We start from the raw sequence: 18,306 nt of genomic DNA on the forward strand, positions 1-18,306 counted from the left end.
TTGGATTTATGTTATTACATGTATGTCTTCAGCATTCTTTAGTTCTCTGGATCAAGAAGCAAACTGTTCTTTTTACATAAAGGTAACTTAATACATATTAGTTTTTAGTCAATTAGTATTTTGAAACACCATAATAATTATGTCTCTACTTATTTGAATGTATCTATATGCTTGTATGTGTTAAATGTTTAACCTTTGAAAGCTTACATTTTTCATTTTAGGGATTAATTATATCTCTAGAGATGGTTTAATATTTCCATAACTTTTTTAAAGACTTACTCATGTTAGTTAACATAAGTTGTTTAGACTAGGAATGCCTGCATTCATTAAGGACAAAATTGATGTGTGTTTAGTTTCTTTACAAACTGTGAGCAAGGAATCACCATTAAATGCCATTGTATATTCATTGATCAGTGGAATGACATCTGGGTCACAGTGGCATCTGTGTTTACAATATAAATCCCTGTGGCTATGAATGAAAGGCTTGTTTAGACTTGCATCTGCACATAGAAGTAGGGATTTCATGCTGTTATGAGCCTAATTTTAGCCTATAGAATTTCAAGTTTGCTAGAGGTTTTGCTCTCCGTGGTATAAGTTTAGCAAGAAAAGTCATTTGTCTCCTGCTCTAGCAGTTTAGAATGTGGAAGTATAGTGTGCAGAGTTTTAATCCGTATATGTTATAAAAACATATACATCATTTTATATCATACATCTGTAACAAATATTCAAAATTAAATAGTGATTTGGGATTTATTACATCTTATTACTAGATGTAATAAATGACCTCAGTGATTGTTTAAAATTGTTTTTCTCAAATATAATAAAAATACCTAAGGCATAAATCGATTGTCCAAAAATTGAATATATATACACACCTCTTCCATTAGATCTAAATATGTGGAATGTGTTCACCAAACACTTGCTGTGGTGAAAAACAAACCAACCAACCAACAAACAAACAAAAACACAACATCACAGTAACTAAGTTTCCAGTTAAAGATTTAGGCATATTTTTCATAAAAAAATTTTATTCGTAAGCTTTCAGAAAGTAATCCATAATTGCCCTTCAAAATAAAGCTTCAAAGTATACATTTCTACAAAGTCTTATCCATAAAACATCAATTCAGAAACTTAAAGTGAAGTTTTATAATATTTATGCTAAATCAGTTAGTCTCAAATTGTATAGGAATTTAGCTGTTTGGCAAAATGACCCAAAGAGCTATGGACATTTTTAAGTAGAGACAGCTAATGAAAATCTATATGAATCCAGTGGAGGCTTTTAGTTATTAATTTTTTGACTAGGACAGTATACATTGTTTTAGAGTCCTAAAAGTGAGGATTTAATTCTTAGAAACCTAACTTAGCTAGGAATAAATCATTGTATCACTAGAGCCATATACATTAGGAAAATCTCAATAAATGTTTTTCAATGTTGATATATAAACATTCAGAATTTCTCTTTAAATGTGCCAAAAGCAACTTGATAATGCAAATGAATTTTCTTAATGCCTAATTTTCTAGGAAGAAATATATGAATTGCATGTAAACTTTTTGCTATGTGGTGTTAACAAGTGAGGTTAAAAAATTTTAAGTCTAGAAATACTGTAGCAAAAAATTACTATTTTCATGCTAGCATTCTTCCACTCTAAGCAAACTAATTTATACTGTTTCCCACCTGATAGTGATGTAATATGCCTTTCATTTGGATTTTTTTCTAAATGCATGATTCAAATATAGATTTTGTTTGCAATTAGCCATTATTTGACATGAAGATTGTAGTTTGGATTCTTTAGTCTGATATTGTCTGATGGGTATTTTTTGCTTGTTTTGTGTTGTACATGTGAATCTTAAGAATTTGAAATATAAGTCACTTATCTTAACTCCATCTGCAGTAAAAGAGATGAGAATGGATCCAGATGTTAATTTTGTATAATTAGTAATGTACTTTAGAAAAAGATTTATAAGTGACTGCTACCAGGCTTTGTATAGTAAGATCTCTGCCTTCTGTTTGACCACATCTTCTACTTTCTGCATTGCTCACTGTGTTCCTGCCACATTATCTGTCTGCCTTTTCCACAGATATGACGAATATGTTTTCCCCACAGCCTTTGCCCTTGCTGGTTTCTCTACTACCTATGTACTTTTTATAAAATTGCAACTTCTCCAGCACTCATCCCCAACACACGTATATACTGATATTCTGTGCCCTCTTACTCTGATTCAGATTTGCCTTTTAATTTTGGCATAGATTATTCATAGGTGGTGCTATGTACTTTACATTGCATCACATAAGATGTTACATGTTTAATGATACCAAGATTGATCAGAGGAGGCAGGTAGTAAAAGCCTGATCCATCATATTGATTGCTGTATGTTTTTGACAAGAAGCCATTAGTCTTTGATTAATTTCTTTCATTTTGGCATAATATGTCCCAGATGCATCTTTTGCATTTTCTGTTCCAAAACTGGAATCAATGATTCAACTCCAAGGAGTCCTAGATTTGTTTTTAGTAGATAATGATATTTAGAGAAAACATTTTGAGTACTAGGGGTGCTAATTTTTACTGTCATTGCTTTTAGGCTTTTCTAGCAGGCAGAGCTAGGAAATTCAGTAGTTTTGGGAAAAAAATGGTGAGTTAATAGTATATTTATAATTCCCACTTAGCATTAAAGGATTTTACTGAATATTTTTGAATTTATATTTACATCTGTTTTCTCCAACATGAAAAATCTTAGTCTTAACAATATTAATGTAATTACTTATCTGCCCTATCATTTTTTATATATATATATATAATATGTATTAGGATTCTCTAGAGGGACAGAACTAATAGGATAGATGTATATATAAAAGAGAGTTTATTAAGGAGTATTGACTCACACGATCACAAGGTGAGGTCCCACAATAGGCCATCTGCAAACTGAGGAGCAAAGAAGCCAGCCCAAGTCCCAAAACCTCAAAAGTGGGGAAGCTGACAGTGCAGCCTTAGTCTGTGGTCAAAGGTCCAAGAGTCCAAAAGCTGAAGAACTCGGAGTCTGATGTTCGAGGGCAGGAAGTATCCAGCATGGGAGAAAGATATAGGCCAGAAGACTAAGCCAGACTAGTCTTTCCATGTCCTTCTACCTGTTTCTACTCTGACCATGCTGGTAGCTGATTAGATGGTGACAACCCGGATTGAGAGTAGGTCTGTCTTTCCAAGTCCACTGACTCAAATGTTAATCTCCTTTGGCAACACCTTTGAAGACACACCCAGGAACAATACTTTGCATCCTTCAATCCAATCAAGTTGACATTCAGTATTAACCATCACATTATATAACTATGAATTAATAACAAATAGTAAAATTAAGACTGGTGAATTAAGTGAAACATTTCTTTGCTTCTCCATTTATCCTTCATTCATATTCTAATGTTGCTATACAGGCAAAATACTGCGTTAAGTCACTTGAAATATTTATTTTCTGTATGTGGTCTTTTGTCCAGTTTATTTGTTCCAGTTCTTAAGTTTACTGTATTTGATTTCTATTTGCCGTATCCATTCTTTTTTCTTCTGTTCCTTTCTTCCTCTTTTAGATTAACAATTTTTTTTCTTCTATGTTCTATCTCCTCTGTTATCTTTTTAGCCATTTCTCTATCTTGTTTTTCATTGGTTGCTCAGGAAATAACAATATACTTTAACTTTCAGTATAACATCAAATAATATTAAAGTAGTTCAAGAACAATATGCAAACATTGCAGTGGTATAATTTCCATTTTTTTCTGTCTGTTCCTTATGCTCTTGTCATGTTTTCTACTACTACATATGTTATGAATTCAATGTTATTATTTATTCCTTTAAGTAATAGTGTCATAAAAATTTATTTTCTTTATTTATATTACTTGTGTATTTAGTCACATATTTACTATTCTGTTTCTCTATTTCTTCCTGCAAACCTGAGCTTCCATCCCCAGTGTCTTTTTTCTTCTGTCTCAAGAACTTTTCGCATTTGTTAAAAGCTATTGTGGATAAATGATCTCAGATTTTGTTTGTCTGAGAATGTCTTTAGTTTTAAAGGGTATTTTCTCTGAATGGAGACATCTTAATTGATATTTTTCCCCATTTACTATTTTAGAGTGTTCCATAGCCTCGTGTCCTTCATTGTTTTTTAATAAAAAGTCAACTGTCATGCTTATCACCATTCCCTCTTTATATCTCATTGTGGGGCAGGGTAAGGGGAAAGAGTTATGCTTTCATGACATTCTTGGTTTTCAGAAGTTTAACTCTATATTCCCTGGGTTTCTATGTATTTATCCTTCTCATGGTTAACCGAGTTTCTTTGATCTATAAGTTTGTGTCTTCTATCAATTCTAGGAAGTTCTGAGCATTTATTTTTCAAGTAGTTTTTTAGCCCCATTTTTTGTCCTCTCCTTATGGGACACTTATTACTTATATGACAAACCATTGGATATTGTCTCATAGGGCTCAGATTCTCCTTAGTTATTTTCTTCTTTATTTTTTAATTTGAACAATGTCTATTCTCCTACCTTCAAATTCAGTGAGTGTTTCTTCTGCTGTGTCCGTTCTACTTTAACACCAATCACATACATTTTTTATTTCGGATATTGTATATTTTCTCTTTAGTTTTGGTATCCTATTATTACAGTTTCTTATTTATAGTTTCCATCTCTTCTGATGTTCCCAGTATCTTTATGCATGTTACCTGCCTTTTTTGCCAGATCTTTTATTATTTTTATCATAGCTATTTCAAGTCCATGTCTATTAACTGCAACATCTAAACCACATGTAGATTTGCCTATATTATCTGTGTTTTCATTGATTATGAGTCATACTTTTATGCTTCTTTGTGTGTACCATAATTTGTAATTTTATACTAGATATTGGGAATTAAAAAAGAGACTCGTCTGGATAACATTTACGCTTAGAAAAGCACATACCACTTCCTTTGTCCTGTTGCTAATCTGTAGTTAAGTTTTACTCTTACTTATTTTTAGTTCACTAGTAGCTTTCATGAATTTGAGGATAGGATTAAGGATTTGCCTTCAGTAGAGAGTTATCTCTATCTCTCTTGCTTTTTCCATTACAGTTCATCAGCAAGCTTGTAAAGTTGCAGCGGAGGTCTCTTTTGTCTCTAACTGCCACAGTCCCCTTAACTGGCCAAACTTTCTGTACCTTGGGAGACCCACTTTCAAACTGATTTTCTGCCTGCAGACTTGGACTGGCCAATGACTTGCAATCTGAGAGGGCCCCATGAGTTTTGGTGGGATACTTCTCAGTTCTGCTTCCAGGTTTCAGCAGGCTGCCACCTTGTGGTTGGGGAAGGCTCTGGGTCCCTCAGGGCTATTTTTTTTCTTTCCTCTTGCCATGTCCCAAACCTTCAGTGGGCTGCTTCTATTCCCTTTGAGAAGGCTCCATGTGCCTTTGGAGGAGGAAATATTTCTCTACCCTCTTGCCTTTCTCCCAGCCTTCAGTTGACTACTTCTTGGCTCTCAAAGAAAGCCTCAGATACTGTGGTAGGACCTCTCCACACCAGCTTTCCTGCCATGTTCTATGCTTTTGGCAGGCCTCCACCTTGCACTTAGTGAAGGTTATTTTAATTTTGGAGGATTTCTTTTTATTGTGTAACTGTTTTTCAAAAGTCAAACATTTACATGTTTGTATTTAATAGCATATAACAAGATATATTGAAATTTATCTCATTTACATTCTTATTCAGCCTACTCTGTACCTCTCACCTGTTGCTAACCAATTTTATTTTCAAACGAATTATTTTTTTCTTTCCCTTTAAAAATTAAGCATATATTAATGCCAGTGTATCTTTCTTTTTTGTAATATAAAAGATGCTATAGTGTGTATACTGTATGCTCCTTCATTTTAACCCCCTTCATAAATCCTGTTCATCACTCCACAATGGTGTATAGAAATTTTCCTCATTCTTTCTAACAGATGTATATCATTTATAGCATTCCATTTTCTATCTGTATCTTAGTTTATTCGACTTTTCTCTTCCTGGTGGACATTTGGATCATTTTCAATTTCTTGTTAACACCAGTAATGCTACAATATGCATAAATTGCTTTCTGTTTTTTTATTGCTTTAAGGTTATATTATGAGCAATTTTTTTACTATTGATTTAAGATCTATGAAATGATCTGTATTCTAATTGAGATTAGAAAGCAGAAAACAATTTCTACATTATCTACTATGTGCCTCACAAAATAAATGTTAAGCAACTAAAAAGGTATATAGAATTCTGTCCTGATTATATCTATATCTATTTATTAATACCTTTGGGGCATCTACCTCCCATTTTGACTTATTAGGAAGCACAAAAGAAGGTATTTCCAACAAAGATTTTTATAGATATCTATATCTACATCTAGATATGTATCTTACTTGGAATTAATAATTTAGAAGCATCTATTTCATCTTATGAGGTGTGGTTTAGGTGTACCATTAACTGCCAACTGTATGCCTGAATTTCAACAAATATTTAAAAACGGGTATTTGCAAAATAAATATTAACCGTATGTATAGAGTCACTGAAATTTTGCAGGTGCCATGACAGATTAAAGATACTGAACAAAAAACATTTAAAGGTAAATTTTTCAGCCAAACTCAGAACTTCTCTTCATGACATCTACTGAATATCCATATGGTGCGTGGTCTCTACTGTAAAATTGGACATTTATAGGTTGAGCTTCCATTAGAAAAGAGTATGTGGAATTTATATTTCAGCTCAAAATTTTGCAGTTTTATTTAGAGCAAAAGATAGCACAGATTCTTTATATATATATATATATAGAGAGAGAGAGAGAGAGAGAGACAGAGACAGAGAGAGAAAGATGTGATACTACATGCCTTTTCTTCAGTTCTGTATCTCCATTTGCTACAGAAAATCTCTACTCAAAATGGCTATTGTGTTCTCAAGTCTCTCCTTATATCAGTGATTTCCTGGACCTCTTGATTTGTCTCTGTGTCTATGCGTGTGAATGCTTTGTATACAATTTTAAATTTGAAACACTCTTTACTGTCGTACACAACATGAAGGTTTAGTAACCTTTTTTTAGAAGTGATTTATAAATAAATCAGCTGTGTTTGAAAAGTCTAAACTAAAGTGCAGTTGTTTGCTTCAGCTTGTCAATGGATATTTATGAGGTGAGCATAATACTATAACAGTTATAGCAGTGAAATACATCCTGTGCAGATAGCTAGTAAAGGAGCTCACAAGCGTTAATGCCAGTGGAATTTTAATGCTCAAGAGATGGGAGACATGACACTTGCTCTGGTTAATGCTGCTATTACCGGCCATGGTGAAAATGAGAGAGTGAAGTCAGTTTTAAATATTGCAGTGGAGTTTGGGTCTCTATACCTAGGCAACAGCAAATATGTCAGTTCCTACTGTTGTCATATTTTCACCTCTTGGTTTATTTAACTGCAGAGTAGTAATGTAATATCAGACATTTTTCTTCAGGGCATCTCCATTCCCTTCTTACTTATTATGAGGCTCATGAGAAGGTTTTGCTAGCAACAATTTCTGGGAAAATGTCAATAAGCTTCTCACTCTAAGATATACTAATCATTGCCTGAAAATTATTTGAGTGAAGTTAAAGATTCCGATTGTGAGTTTAGCCTTTATTATGACCAGACTTTTGTTTGTGTCATATCCTTGGCACATTCTGTATCTTCTTATACAGAAGAAAAGTGTGTAATAGAATAAAGTTTCCACACAGAGCTGTGCTGTTTGTGATGAATTGAAACTGTTAATACATTCCAATTTGTAAAGAATTATATTGTGCTTACTTTTGCCTAGCAGGCAAAGAAAATGAAGTTTTCAGTCTTCAGACAGATTTGTTATCATAGAAGAACTTTGGGATTATGTGAAGAATAGTATGGTTTCACCATGCTTGCATGTATAAACTTCAAGTTCATATTAATTTTTCAACTTAGTTCAGGTTAAGTTCAAATTAATGATAATTTGACATCATGAGGTATCTACAGAGTACCTCATTAAGCCCTAAGAGAATAAGAAAAAGCAACACAGAAAGCATATGGTCTTTTTGCATAAGGTACAGGTTTAGGCAATTCTTTATTGGAGGATTGTAGAGGTTAAGAGGGGTTCAGATATTCTCCATGACTGAGAAAGTTAAGAATCAAGAAAGAAACCTTTATTAGTTTACATTTGCTTATACCTAGTCTACTTCTAAAGAAGTATTGAGAAAAAAAATAGTCAAACCTCAGAAGAACAAAAATTGGGAAATAATAATAAGCCGAAGTCAAGATATGGTTATAACAGAAAATGTACACTGAGGCTAGCAATTGCTTTTAGGACATCTTATAAATCTGAGCTTCCTAAAAGCCAAGACATAAAGAGAAAGACGTTAAGTTGTATAGTTGCCATTATATAATAAAAGGGAAACATATGAGCTTACCAGTATTGACAAACTTTTTCCTAGCTCTGAACACCAAGGAGAATTGGTCCCTTAATATCAGTATCCTTAATAGCAATTTTCCAAAATGATAATTCTCCTCATATGACCAAAATTCATAGGGCTCTTCATATAACAAAAAAAAAAAAGAGAGAATGCTATATTGTTTATGTAGATCGACGAGAAGATCTAAAGAAAAGAAATCAAGTCTATATATACGGATAGTTTACTAGTGATCTGACTTGACACAGGCATGAAAATATCTGGACTGTTAGTTATCAAACTACATTTTTAGCACAGACAAAATCTTATACTGAATTGCAATTTTAAAAGATAGATAAGAGTGGAGCATTAGGTTTGAGAGGCCTGCAGTTGTGCCTGCTTGTTCCCTTCTCATGCGCTACCCCAGCCACAGTGACCTCTGAGTCACCTTGCAGAAAAGCCACAGGACTTCGTGGTTTACACTATGAAAAAACCATTGACCTAGAGAAATAAATGGCTAGCATTCCACTTAGAGTCAACTGGGAGTAGTTTTGCCAACTGATAGGGAGAGAAAGGATTCTAACATTATTACAGGTAAATACCTGAGGTATAAATATTCTATATTGTTAATTGCATAGAGAAATTATATGCCCTAGATATTGGGTATGTGGTTAAAAGTTTGATGTGGTATGAAAATTAAAGAGCCTCTCTTATATTTATTTCAATGTAATGAACTCCAGCATGCACAGGACATGAGGTAGGTTGTACATGTGTGCTGACTTGCACTTATAGACATACACACAAACACATGTTTAACAATTAGATAGCCAGTTGTGACCTTGCCAAATGCTTTAACAGGCATTTTATTGAAACTCTTATAATTTTGTATGATAAGAAGAAAATGCTGATGGTGGATTATAAAATTTATTAATAAATTTTCTACCATATAAATGTGCTCTTGAGTCAAACTGCATTACAGTGGGTACACCAGGATAGTAATTGTAAAATACAGCCCAAAGATGAGTAGAAGAGTTAACTTATGGGCACATTCAGTGCTGAAAAGCTTTGGCATAGCTGGAAGTTGGTGGTGATTCCAGAGAGTGAGTAGTTAGTAAGTTCTTGGGCTGACTTTTAAAAACATAAATATAGATGTTTAAAAATGATTGCATGTTTGCTGAATGAATTCACTCTTTGAAAACTAATGTTACCTTTTAAGATAGCAAATATTTGAATATGCAGAAAAGGTAAAACATAGAATGCGAGCAGTCATGTGCTATCCCATTACCTGCAGCATGCTGGTATATTGTCTATTAAAGTCTTTGCATAATTACAATCATATCATATTTTTAGTTACCATTTTTTTCATCTTTAGAAAGTTTCCTTATTTTAATGGCTGTAGAATAGAGTAAAATAGATGAATCTGAATTTATTCAACTAGTCTCTGAGTGTTGCACAGAAATAAATACAAATTGAGTATATTTTTGACTACTATAAAAATCCTATAGTAAATATTTGAAATCTCAGTCTAGCTATTTTATTAGGTTAGATTCCTAAAGTGAAATTACTGAGTCAAAGAATGTAAGTTTTTAAAGACCATTTTTTATATACTTTGCTTACCATATAGTTTTTGACAATTTTAACTTCCACTAGCAATGCACAAGAGTTCTTTTCTTGCCACAGAAATTCACTAACTATGTAATGTTTTCAATATAAGTTTGCATAAAACAGTATTCTTTAGAAGGGAGGCAGTTTTATTTCTTTAAAGTCATAATTTCTATTAGGCAAATAAAATGTTTCCATAAAAAGATCATAATTTAATGATTGAATTATTAATATATACATGCACTTCTTATATGCTATACAAATTTTAAGTTGGTAAACATACTCAGAGTAATCTTATTTAGATTAATTTGCCTAATTCTTTAATATATGGAGAAAGGTCAGCTACAACATAACTGATATCTGAATAATTATAATTTCTAAATTAATGTACTTTAAATGTATTTCGCTATAGCATAAAGTCAGTGATAAAATTATCTTTATTCTGCCGAACCTTAATTTTTATAAATATTTAATAAATTCTACTTCTAAATTTTTATGTCATGCAAAATTAATAAATTTAACAATGATTTTATTGAATCCAAATAGTATTATATTCCCAAACCAAAATAAGGTAATATAGTTATAGTTCATTTTGAACTAATGCAGACACTAATTTAATTCAATTTTATATTAACTAAATGTTGTTATTGTTAAAGTTTATGATTCAATGATTTATAAGGCATGATATCAAATTCAAGTTGGTTGTATTGATTGCCTAATTGAGTAAGTAGTGTGGGTGCTACCTAAAGCATTACAACAACAGTATATTTAGATTTTACTCATGATTTACATGCATGATTAGGGCATGATTTTAAATCAAAAAAGTTATTTAGAAAGAATAATTAAATTTTCAGAAAATAAAGAAAATATTTTCTTCATAATAATAACATATATTACATGTTATATTATTCTCTAAACACTTATGCCACCTGAGTTCCAGTTTATCGAATTACTTTGTGAAATACAGGCATAATATTATACATTCATTCATTTTAACTCTTGCTCATGGAAATCTTATGTTCCTCTATTTTGGCATATTAAAATGTTAGAATGGTTTATTTTAGAAGCTATGTAATCCTGTCACCTGATACTAGTATTAGCCTCTATATAGAGAATAAAATATTAAAATTATAATAAATATAGGTCTATATGTATTCTTCTATATATTTAGCTTACATTTAATAGTTTCTTATTAAACCATTTAGTTAACTTTTGTTATTTTTAGCACTCGTATTATTTGTTATAAAAGTGAAATAGTCTCAGAAAAAGAAACATTATTAACTAATAATACTTTCCATTCTGTACAGTTCTTTGATGAGTTGTATGTTCAAGCTATTTTATATTGCTTTGCTTGCTACCTTGATAACATACCTTTATTGTGTAGGCACTATAAGCATGAGGATATGACAGACTTGTAAGCCTTGTCATATTCCATTTCCTGAAAATAAAAATTGCTCTGCAGTGTTCTGGCATTGACTTCTTGCTGTAATATAAATGGCAGCCCAAACATCCATGACCTTAAACATAATTAGCGTTATCACTAATGTGTGTTTTGTAAGCTAGTATTAGGTATAGTTGAAGGACGATGCTATCTGATCATGGTCACTTACAACCGGGATGCATTGCCTTGTTTTTAGAATTTTCTGGTAAGCGGATGGCAGCAGCCAATGTGAAGTAATTGCCTGGAAGTAAGACTCCTGATGGAATACTGAATAAAATATTTCCCTCTAGCCAAAAGTTTCCATTTTTCTTGATTCTTCTTTCTTACCTTTTCCTCTTTTGTGCTACTCTCATCTATTTTCTCCATATTTTCTTCTCTCCTTTTCCACTGTTTTTCTCCTTGGTAATCCTCTTTCTCTCCCTCAGATTCATACTTATTCTGTCTTCTCATTTTTGACATCTGGCTCCACCACCAGTGGAGGTCTGTGTGATTGTGTACTCATTCATTCTTCATCCATCCATTCACTTGTTCCTAAGTAAGAAATTATTGAGTCTGCTCTATGTTAGACTTATGCAATGACATTATAGAGGGAATATGGATAACAACAATATCTGGTTTTTTTGTTTTTCTTTGTTTTCTTTTTTTTTTTCTTTTTTTTTTTTTTTTTTTTTTTTTGAGATGGAGTCTCGCTCTGTCACTAGGCTGGAGTGCAGTGGTGCGATCTTGGTTCACTGCAACCTCCGCCTCCCGGGTTCAAGCGATTCTCCTGCCTCAGCCTCTGGAGTAGCTGGGACTACAGGCATGCGCTACCACGCCCAGCTAATTTTTATATTTTTAGTAGAGATGGAGTTTCACCATGTTGGCCAGGATGGTCTTGATCTCTTGACCTCATGATCTGCCTGCCTCAGCCTCCCAAAGTGCTGGGATTACAGGCGTGAGCCACCACACCCGGCCAACAATATGTGTTTTTATTGAGAGTTTGCTATATGTCAGGCACTATTTTCAGTGCTTTATATATCTTAACAAATTTAGTCTTTACAACAGCCTTAAGAATAGGCCCATTTTTTAATCTTCATTTTACTGATAAAAGAACTGAGGTACACAGTAGTTAAGTAAGTCGCCCATGGTCACACAGTTAAGAAGTGGCAGAGGCTAGAAGACATACTCCATCTTTAGAGTGCTCAGATTTAACCACTGTTATCTTTCCTTTTAGATATTTGAGCACACTATTATGGCACGATGTAGTGTGGCTATAGTGGAGATGCAGTGGGATCTTTGGGAGAAGGAGCCCCACAACTGGGAAAACTGGGAAATGCTTAACAGTGACTCTTGAACAGATTTCCCAAAGTCACCTCCTTTTAAATTTTTGAAAAATAAAATTACACCCAGACATTATCAGCTGTTGACAAAAGTAAAAAGCACTGAGTCCATGATTAGAAGGGGAGAAGAGCATTTGTTTGTTTTTGTTAACGGGTGTGTGTTAAAACATATAGGTGTATATTGCATTTAATAGGTTTTTCTTTATTATTATTATTTTTTTTTGGTGCTTATATCTAGAGACATTTGGCAGCTGATAATTGATACTTAATACCAAGCTTTGGAAGAGTTGTAATAAGGACCTCAGAGTCAAAATCAACAGAGTTTTCTTCCTTCAAGTTTCCATATCTTTAATTAAACCACATCAAATGAAATAAATAATTTAGGTCTGGAATAATTTAAGTATTGAAGTGAATTTGATAATTTGAGTAGATTGTGAATCTCACTTGTTAAACTATCCAGTTGCTTAAAGTTAACACTCTACTAACCATTACTAGTCATCACACACTGAAGTTAATATGGTATATAGAATGGAAGTGGTCACAGAAGAATCATTATATCTATATCCATTTAATAAGTGATAAAACACAAGTGAAAATAGAGGTTCATAATCAATTATTTTCAAACTTGTACAGAAAAGAGAAAACTATTACTTTTTGGTCTACAAATACACAAGAAAAAGATGTCATTAATTTATATCTTTGCTGTCATAATATCATTCCTCATATATTTGTTCAATTCTGGAAAATTGCCAGAAGATAATATTTTAAATGTTGATCACTGTTGAATTTGCATAGTTCAAATCTATTTCTCATTGAATATATATACTACTGTGTTTTAGAAGCACTACTTTTTTTGCTTCAATTATTTATGTATGATGTCATTTTCCTACCTGTCCCTCTTGAAAAAGTATTTCTAACCATGAAACATAACGTGTTGTGAAAAATATCACTTTTATTGTTTTATTGTGTTTTGGCAACACACATAGCTCCCTTAGCTAATCTAGAGAAGAGCAGCTCTTCACTTAATATGCACTCTGAAAATCTTGTTTGAAAGTTCTAGGTAACACAAAAATACAGTCTGAGTACATGACCTATGACCTGTATCAGTAAGGAATTTTGACCTCATTTTAATCTGATCTTCTATCTGCTTTTTTCCTACTTCCTTTTGCACTGATATGATTTGTAGACATTAACACAAAGTAAGTAATAAAAATTGGCAATTGTAGTAATAATGTTGCTTCCAAAAGTATTTAAAAGACAGATAATTTGATGAATGTTTGCCTTTTAGCAAAAACTAATGGAAACTCCTAGCTCTGTTTTGTTTTTATGCTTTTCTGTTTCTTCACTAATTTCTGAAATTTTCAAATTTATTGAGCAGTCATTTTTGGAAAAAATGGAAAAAAATTCTGCTTTTATATTCCAACCATTCTTCTTCAACAATGTGTTGTTGCTTTTGAATTTTATCATGCTTTGGATATTAAAAACAAACTTACATTTAGAGGGAAATAAAGAGACACTCTAAAATCTAAAACACTTTGAGAGCAACTATTGTAAGAAATACAGAAATGTCAATAGGGTGATAATCCTGACCCTAACTTAGAAAGCACTATGCTAGCTTTTGGCTGGTTGAGGAATCTGGGAATGATTTAGGTGGTACAGTGGATCAGTAGTATCATACCAAAGAGAGAAAAGGAAAGTATCTTTTATCACTAATTGGAAACTTTGTTTTCAAATATTTCTTGGATTATTTACAATACACATGGAACAGTGTGTCCACACAACCTTCACAGAAGTGTTAAGAAATTAGAATGGCAAATCCTCTTTAGAAATGTGTAAGTGCAAATAGTCACCATTTGAAATGAACACATCATGGTGGTGTGCAGTGGTGAGAAATGGTCAGTAACAATGGACATGATTTTGCAAAAATCCTTCATAAAAGGGAATTACAAAGAGATGACAATACCTTTTTTGGGATTCCTCATCCTCAGTCTCTTACTGCTTACTAAATGTGATCCTCATGTATGCATTTTAGGAGCACCAGCTTGCATAAGAAAATATTTGCATTTTAATTCATTACACAAAGAAGTATATTGGGTTGTGGCTTTGATATTTTTATGGCCGTGATAGTAATGCTGTATTTTAGATAATAGTAACAAATTCTATTTCCATAATTGTTTTTCCATATTAATTATACCATACCATCTCATAGGTGAACTTACTGTGGAAAAGATCTGAATGAACCATCATGCTTTAACCCAAGAAAAAAAAATTATGACTTCATGTCTCATGTTAACATGGTACTTTCCTTGGGTAATCATTTATTATCATGGTAGGAAAACTAGATGTTCTCATGCTTTTTTAAATAATGGCTTCAATATTTCAATATGGATTTATTTCTTTCTTCAGGGCCGGTGCATAAACTTCTCCCGAGTTCCATCTCAGTAAAAGGGAAGCAGGAAGACCAAGAAGGTACGAAGATGGCACATTTTCACATAGCTTGATTTTCAACCAAATGAAAAAAATCAAGTGCATTTCAGAAGCTTTTGGAAGAGCAGCTTAATTCCTCTCAGTCAGGAAATGTTTTCTCTGCCTTCTGCTGTGCTTGCACCAAACATTTCTAAACACTTGTTCTGCCATCTACATGGGAGGTGATGAAACTCAGTGGTAACTCATGATTTATGACATTGAAAATAAAGAGGAACATTGACCTGCAGACTATGGTTTGTACAAGAAAGTTTGTTTGAATGTGTAGAAGAGGAAAAAGCAACAACAGCAACAACACGAAGATGATACCAAAACAAGGACCGCAAAACAACTAGCCATGATGGGAGACAGGAGTTTTTTACATGGAAACATGGCACTTGTGTTTTTATGTGGCAAGATCTTTATCCATAGGCAGAGTATGAAATTTCCCACCAGGCTAAGCAAATAAAGAAGTCCATTGCCTTATAGCTATGTCAGATCACAGAATCCTTCCAAGTGCCCTATCACAGTGTGCCTTATGGGAAGTTTCTGACTGGAAAATCTTGTCATTCTAACACTGAAAAGTGCACACGCATGACAAAATGTAGACAAGATGCCTCAAGGTATTGGTAGCAAGCAAGATTTTGCCCTTTAGTTTTCGAAGACACCTTTCTTTCATTATGCACTCGGGACAAGAAAATTAATAGAGCGTTATTCCACAGAAGGCCTCTAGCCAGAGATCTTGAGTGTAATGCAAGGGACTCATGCTTTGCGAACTTGTCCCTGTGACTAGTAGATTCCCCCTTTTCCTGTGTTTAGGATTTAGTAGTGCATAAAGCATTAATATCCATAAACATACCTAGAAGTTTGTTTTGCTTTTAATTTAAAGGAAGCAGTAACCACAAAGCTTCCGCTCAGGGTTTTTTCTTTCTTCAAGTCTCCAAGGGCTCTTCAGCGTCACAAGCCAGCAACTCTCTTTGCATTAAAATTTCAAAGTTTAATTAATATAATTAAAAGCAACAGCAAGCAGCAGCCTGTGAAGATTTTGCTCATCTTTTTTATGCCTTTTGACATTGAATGACCTATTACTGTATGTGCATTACTTGGATTTTGAGGGGCACTCTACCTTGGTTATGATTCAGTAGAGGAAAAAGACCACCTTTCTTCAATTTACAAATTAAATCTTCAGGAGGGTCGCCATCACAAAACATTGACGATGTATGTATTATAATTTTTTAGAAAAACCACCATCGTGTCACGTCGATGATGCCAAATTATGTTAGCGTGAGCAGAAACACCGTGGGGGAGGAAGGCAGCAGCTGAAGAAAAAAGCTCAAATGATCTAGTCACTTTCGATACTGTACTTCAGATGCGAAATGGATATTCGAGTGGAAACCTGACAAAGTGCGCCTGCTTTGATGTGAACTGGTATAGACAATGACCAGTGGCTGGGTCAGTGGGATGTCTCTCTGCGAGCACAAAGGCTTATCAAATGACACTAAAAATAAGTTCAACAACCATCACATTGGAAGGGAGAAGGCGAACATTTCATGTTTGGCGGGCATGTGAGTGCACAAGATGGAAAGAGCGATTGGAGCATCCTGGTATAATTACCCCCATTGTGCTCTTAATGGAAATTTCAAAGGACGGGAGTATTCTGTTGGTTGGTGTCCAGGTTTGTGGCACTGTTCCAAGAGGCCTTACACACACACACAAATATGTAATTTTCTATACATATATATCCTCTAGCTTGAAACTTTTGCTCAAGTTTATTTATGTCACTGGCTGGCTGGATCCAAAGTCATGTGTCCACACATTCATAAATAAAAATTTTACCTATGCCTGTGCTACCATTTCTTTAAGCCCACATAAAGCTAATGCCTTCTTGGGTTGAATATGCAGTTGTTATGCTTAGTTTCAGGGATGGAATTCTATTCAGTTCCAAAATGTCCCTCATGTTCACAGATGATACTATTGGCAGTAGTTGCATATGCAAGTGTAACTTGGAAGCCTGATATAGTATACCCAACCCTTTCTGCAATGAGTTATTATATCCCTTTGTTCTGCATTTGCATCTGGAACAAGACCTAATGTGGCTTCCTTAAATGGGCCCTTCCTTTCTGATGAGTGCACACCAATTATTGCTATTTTAATATCATTGAGAATACTACAGAAGCTAAGGCTATGTTTCTTTGGTAACTACTTCAAATTTCTCTAGAATTATGTAGCATACTTACATTTTGCTGCATGAACAATGAAAATTAACCTCTGCCTTTAAATGGAAAAATAACTTTCTGTGGATTGTTATACAGCTACTATGAAGAGCTCTTAATGAAGAGGAAGTGGCAGTGGTCTATATGTAGACTGAAAAAAATATCATTAATAAAGTTCAAAGACTGATGGAATTTCATTGCCCTTAAAGATATGAACCAGATCTGTTTTATGCTTTTCTCCAATTATACTAACTAGCAGTTGAAAAGAATTTGTTTTGAAGAGTGTTATTTTCTTACCAAAAGACCAGATCAAAAATCCCTATACTTTTCCACCAAAAAAAGATTAAAATGAAACCATTTCTATAAATTTAATGGCACTTTATATTTTATATAGAGAAATAGCTTCTGTTTGATTTTCTGGACACCATGTCAGTCAAGATCTACTTTCTGTGTAAAAATGAATAAGTCTTGCACATAATCCATTCGTGTTGCATAAGGTTGCAAAAACAATTAAGTGGGAAATGACTCCTAACTTATGTGTCTACTCTGCCTAGAAAGAAAGTTTTGAAGGCATCTATATATATTTCATAACAATGTCTGTTCTTTATGGATTTGATCCATAAATATTTATCTATCTGAAAACTTTGATACTTGGAATGTTTTCCTTAGAGCATTTGGTGCTCCAAGAAAAAACATTTGGTGCTAAGAGTTGCAGCACTGATGCCTTTCCCTAAGTTAATTCTATTTTAAAAATTTATATTTCCTTCCCAATGAGATGCAGAGTAAAATTTGAGACCCTCCATTGACTAGGGAGCAGCATCTGTCATCTATGGTTAATTACTATTTTGACAAAAATAT

General features: G+C 33.4%; 1 protein-coding gene across 2 annotated transcripts in view; it reads left to right on the forward strand.

Annotated features, from left to right (window-relative positions):
* ANTXR2 (ANTXR cell adhesion molecule 2) overlaps nt 1–17,076 on the forward strand; it is a 159,937-nt gene extending 142,861 nt beyond the window's left edge. Inside the window, exons 17-18 of one of the 2 annotated variants that reach the window (XM_009447677.4) lie at nt 15,179–15,241; nt 16,475–17,076. In XM_009447677.4, the coding sequence (XP_009445952.2) occupies nt 15,179–15,217 (39 nt within the window). In that variant the 3' untranslated portion in view covers nt 15,218–15,241; nt 16,475–17,076. Of the gene's footprint in view, nt 1–15,178 lie in introns of both variants that reach the window. The other variant, XM_001145172.6, reaches the window with a different exon arrangement.
* The last annotated feature ends 1,230 nt before the right edge of the window (nt 17,077–18,306 follow it).

The sequence above is a fragment of the Pan troglodytes genome, chromosome 3 (genome assembly GCF_028858775.2).
Source record: "Pan troglodytes isolate AG18354 chromosome 3, NHGRI_mPanTro3-v2.0_pri, whole genome shotgun sequence".
NCBI classification, from domain to species: Eukaryota; Metazoa; Chordata; class Mammalia; order Primates; family Hominidae; genus Pan; species Pan troglodytes.